This window comes from Loa loa (genome assembly GCF_000183805.2).
Source record: "Loa loa unplaced genomic scaffold supercont3.202, whole genome shotgun sequence".
Lineage (NCBI taxonomy): Eukaryota > Metazoa > Nematoda > Chromadorea > Rhabditida > Onchocercidae > Loa > Loa loa.
This window is the reverse complement of record NW_018108382.1, coordinates 81,626-86,937: the sequence shown is the minus strand read 5'-3', so window position 1 is coordinate 86,937 and position 5,312 is coordinate 81,626. Positions and strand designations below refer to the sequence as shown.

The window sequence follows — 5,312 nt, the reverse complement described above, 5'->3', positions numbered from 1 at the left end:
AGAGAGAGAGAGAGAGAGAGAGAGAGAGAGAGAGAGAGAGAGAGAGAGAGAGAGAGAGAGAGAGAGGGAGAAAAGAAGGAAGGTCCGCGACACTCTAGTTCATATTTTACTAAGCTTAAGTTTTTGAATTCATGCCTGTTTATCGCCCTTTTTCCTGGCTTATTTCTGTCCTAACTTCATTCAATTCTTTTTCTTCTCTTCAGTCTTTATGCCTTTCTCAGAGATAGGAAGTTAATTACGAAAGAGCCAAGCTAGACTTATTACTAGCTTGGCCCATCACCATCATCACTCCCTGTGCTACCCACTTTACATCAATAAAGAAAAATAGGCCTGTAGTAGGATAAGAAAAGAGGAGAAAAATTGAGGAACAGAAAAATGGATAAAGCTACTCGAGTTCTGATTGTTCTCTTAATATAGCCTAGGCATCATCAAATATATTTACAGACAGACACAGACACAAACACACACACATCCATATATTTTCAGCATAAATTAGCGCAATCTGCATTGCTACTACCCGACTAATACTCTGCTATTTCACGGGAAACGATTCATGTGGGCTCACATTTCATGCATTTTACGGAAACGTGAGAAACGTGAGAAGTATGTTGTGATATTAATGACGTAAATTGTTTATTTTATTATTTCATGCTTTTCCCACGTTTCATTCGGGTTAAGGTATTGTTATTATTATCACTTTTTTTGTAGAATATTTTTTTTGTAAAGTTTTTTTGCAGAATTGATTGATGATCGATATGTTTTCCATGTTTTTCACGTTTTCATACCGTTGTTGTTATTTTATTTATTCATTTGTTTATTTATTTTGTTCCTTCAATAAATAGAGAAAATAGGTGTGAAATTCAATTAGTAATGATTTATTTCATTATTAATTATTATCTGAGTTTTTGCTTATATTATCTGCAAGTTATTACAGTGCAGCAACGAATTGAATTCTATCATGTTATGATGAAATATATCAGGAATTCAGAAATATTTCCTCAATTTCTCCTACCCTTCTCCTAATTATTCACATTTCGGATTATTCTAGGATAATATTAAGTTTATTTCTTTAAAATCTGATTATTATGTATCATCAACTGATGGGATTGTTCCTAATGCATTATGCCGTTAGCATATACAGCTAGCGGTTCCGGTACGATACCGCATTCACATCGCCATCAGCAGCAACAGCAGCATCTACAACAACATTCCACTGCTTCACTGTTAACTTCAGTACAAAATTCATCTGGATCTAGTCAGAATATCAGTGAGAATCCGACATCTACCATTTATCACACTTATCAGCAACATTATCAACCGGAACGGCAACAAACCGTTCATCCACAACAACAACCTTTTTCAACTGCGACCAAAACACATACCAGTATATCAGATGCTTTACTGTTAGCATTACACCGGAAACCTTCTGCGCGTTTGTTCCGCGCTTTATTCCAGTATCTTCCAATACGTGATTCACCGAATGAAAATCCGCAATTGGAATTACCACTTCAAGTATGTAATTCTTTTGGATAATAATTAGTTTAACTTTTGCCATTATTGATAGATCGAGGTTGATTGATGATGATGATGAAATGTCACAGAGAAGATTCAGTGATAATATCGGATGTCTACGAAACTGACCATTTATCAGAAGTCATTAAACTAATTATATCATAATGTTTATTTCCATTTTTGATATTGGATTTCAAGCTTATTGTTTAAAAATGAAGCAGTTTTCGAATGGAAATTAATTAATTTGATAAGATGAAAAGTATAGAATATTAACTACATACCACTTTATTCCTCTTAATTGATTGCAATAAATAACAAATTATCAACAAATTGAACTATATTGTTTTTTTACCAAAATATTTTCACTTTCATCTAATTAAATGATCACTGCATGGCAATAACAGAATGTTACTTTGTTGATTTCAAGTTATTTGAAAAAAATTCTTTTCATAGAGGCGGAGAATGTCAATATTAAAAAAAAAATGTTGCTTCCCAAAATTCGAAAGTCACAAAGCCAAGTCACGAAATGGAAAGAAAAGAGCTTTGCTTGATATAGTAGTATCAACGAATCTTAAAAGTGCAGGATCCAATGTCATCCAGTTAAGGTTAGGATAAAAAAAAAAGGGATTTAGTTGACATCGTAAGACCTTCCATTTCAAGAAAACTATTCTACTGTGTCTTTTCGGTAGAGCTTTTTTTTTTTTTTAATGCTTTAAAAGCTCAAACTAAGTATGCCTTCTTCTATGATTCTCTTCCTATATTCACTGCTATTCAATCAAAAAAAGGGCCAGAATTAAAATTTTTGAGTAGCTATTTCGATAATAATCAATTACTTGAAATACTACCGATAATAACTAATTGCTTCTAATACTGGGGATTTATTCATGATAACATTAAGAGATGCGACATTATATATATATATATATATGTAATATATAAGCAACTTTATTCTAAATGATCCATGTAACAAAAATGATGAATCCAACTTTTGTAGCTGGTATGTTACTTTGACTAGTAAAATTTATTTGGACTAAAAAGGAAAACAAAGAAGTGAAGTTTGACATATGTTATCCGGAGTACCACTGAATTATTGGTATTCTTTATACTATTAATATGCTAATGAATGGCTACTGCTTTGTTGTATTTCCTTCATCGACTTGATAAATACCTTTTTCAGACTTTTCGGCTTCCATTCAACAACATATCCTTATGAATCTTTAGACGATAAATTACAATAACTTTTTTTGCTTGTGCTAACTATTATTTTTTTTTACAAATTTTTGTACTGAAATGGATAAGATTAGTTTTTGCACCAAATATTATCCTTTATTAGTCCTAATTAGATTAACAGTACTTTAATTTTTTTTCTTTTCAAATTTCTTATCATTTTCAGCTAATACCGTATTAAATAGACATATAATTATTGTTCCATTTATCTTTTAATATTTTTTTTCTTTTTTAATCATTCAAGTGATATTTCAGGCCGGAGACTATATACTGGTACACGGTGAAATGGATGAGGATCAATTTTATCGTGGCGAAAAGCTGGATGGCCAAACGGGTTTAGTACCATCGAATTACGTGGAACACGTTCCCAATCAGCATTTACTGCTGAACACATCCCGGATTCCGTCACCTTCGTTCCCGTTAACAATACCTCAACATCTGACCCAGATCCAACATGATTTCTCCACTTCAGCTCCTTCTGGTACCGCAGGTATAACTGCAACTATGCGACAATCAACAATAACGCCACCACTGCCCGATTCTGTTTGTCCTTATCCTCCCGTTGATATTGCTAAAGTTACAGTGCAGGAAGTGAAGATTACCGATAATCCACGTGGTAAGTTTTTTTTATAACAATGCTTATATAATCTCTAATCTAATGTTAACATTGTCACAACAACGATGATAATGTGTTTCGTTTTTGTTTTTTTTTCTTTTTTAACAGTCAATTAATTAATTTATTAATTAATCTTGAATATTTACTGATATATTTTATAAATTCATCGCTCATATTTGAAAATAAAAATTTAATGGTTGATTCGAATCTATCTATTAATTAACCGAAAATTTGCTTTAATTTCCGACATATTTCACATAATACATTCTTATCTTCTAATTATAGCCTTTGCTTCCTTTCATGTCAAAATTTTAGGGAATAATCTCTTTTTTTTTCTTATGATTACCTAGGAATTTTTCAGTTAGTAAGTTATTGATTAGTCTCCGTGGATAAATATATGCTATTTTCTTGTAAATTTATATAATTAAATTAATTTAGGCATTGTTTATGTCCTTTATTGTTTGAGTGAAAAAAAAATGTAAACAATTTACGTATGCTTTTATGCAAAGGAAATCTAATTAATTATGGTATATACTCTTTACTATTTTAGCAATGCGTATGTATTTGCAAAGTTAACAAAAATTTGACGAAATTAATTATCATTATTATGTGACAATAACATATAAGCGCATTGTTATGGTCAAATATTTTACATTCCATTTCAAAAAAAGTTTTATTTTTCCCAAAAGTTATTTTATATTTCGTTTTTATTATTTCCATATTTCTTTTTTCCCATGTTACCTTTATAAATTCGTAATTTTTTGTTGATTTAATCCTACATTTATCGTCACTATGAAAAGCAACTTTATTTTCATCACATTTCTTAAAAATGATAGGAACTTTTGGACGAAAAAAAATTTCCGCTAAATAAATTTTGCAAAACTATACAACTTTCTAATCGAAAAATCTCAGGAAATATTTAATCACAAATAGTTGGTGCAGTTGTGTTCAGCATTACTGAAATTCTAGGAAATGCTATATCACTCGACCATCGTAAGTATAGCTAAGAAAGTTGATAGAATTTTAAATCATAAGGATCAAGTGAATAATTTATGAGTTCATATTGAAGAAGATACATTGAATTTTGAAATTCTCATTAACTAATTATAGTATTCGAAAAATTTCCCCATTAATTTGTGAAATATATCGAAATGGTTATTGCATATTGCATCATTGTTAATTAGTTTAAATTATTCCACACTTACAGTTCTCATTCACTTTATGGGTTACATATTTTCTTAACAATCCTAAAGAATAACATTGTAATAGTGTAATCACGTGATATGCGCAATATCGTATAATCACAAAAACTGAGTCAATACATTATGCTATATTTAAATATTTTAGGTTTAAAATGTTGTTACAGTGCAATGCAAAGGTTACAAATCAATTTTTATGATATATATATATATATTTTTTTTTGATTTGTTGAAGACATTTTTTAAGTGAAGAATGTTATTTGAGTTAGTATATCCATTCATTTGAAACAATTATGTAATATTTAGTGAAAAAAATTTCTTATTTTATTATACATTTTAAATCTACAGAATCATGCTATTTCTATAATTTTCTGTAACATTTTATAATTATTTCGCTTTCCGGTTTAACTATTTTAAGTTATAATGTTTTTTCTATCATGTCGAAAATGGTAATCTCCCGGTTTACTTGCTATTTCTAACTTGAGATTATCCCATTATGTTCAAACCTAATACCGGAATCGTAATTTTGCAAGTTTAAAATATACGATTATAAAATTGATTTTCTTATATGGTTGATATTCTTCCATCTATTATAGCAATAATATGTTTATCCATTCATTAAGTACTATTCTATGAGCATGAATTTTCTAAAATTTTAGAGTTTGTTAGATGGGCAGGAGAGGAAAATATGTTGACATTTTGTAATTATTATTATCATTATTGTTATTATTATTATTATTATTATTATTATTATTATT

The 5,312-nt window shown here is 29.5% G+C and overlaps 1 protein-coding gene across 1 annotated transcript; it reads left to right on the top strand.

Moving 5' to 3' along the window:
- Positions 1 to 1,094: 1,094 nt before the first annotated feature.
- LOAG_12326 (hypothetical protein) lies at positions 1,095 to 3,372 on the top strand (the record flags this gene model as incomplete). Its single annotated transcript, XM_003147839.2, has 2 exons — positions 1,095 to 1,512; positions 2,995 to 3,372. The coding sequence occupies exons 1-2, from the start codon at positions 1,123 to 1,125 to the stop codon at positions 3,370 to 3,372; spliced, it is 768 nt and encodes a 255-aa protein (XP_003147887.2). The 5' UTR covers positions 1,095 to 1,122.
- Positions 3,373 to 5,312: the final 1,940 nt, after the last annotated feature.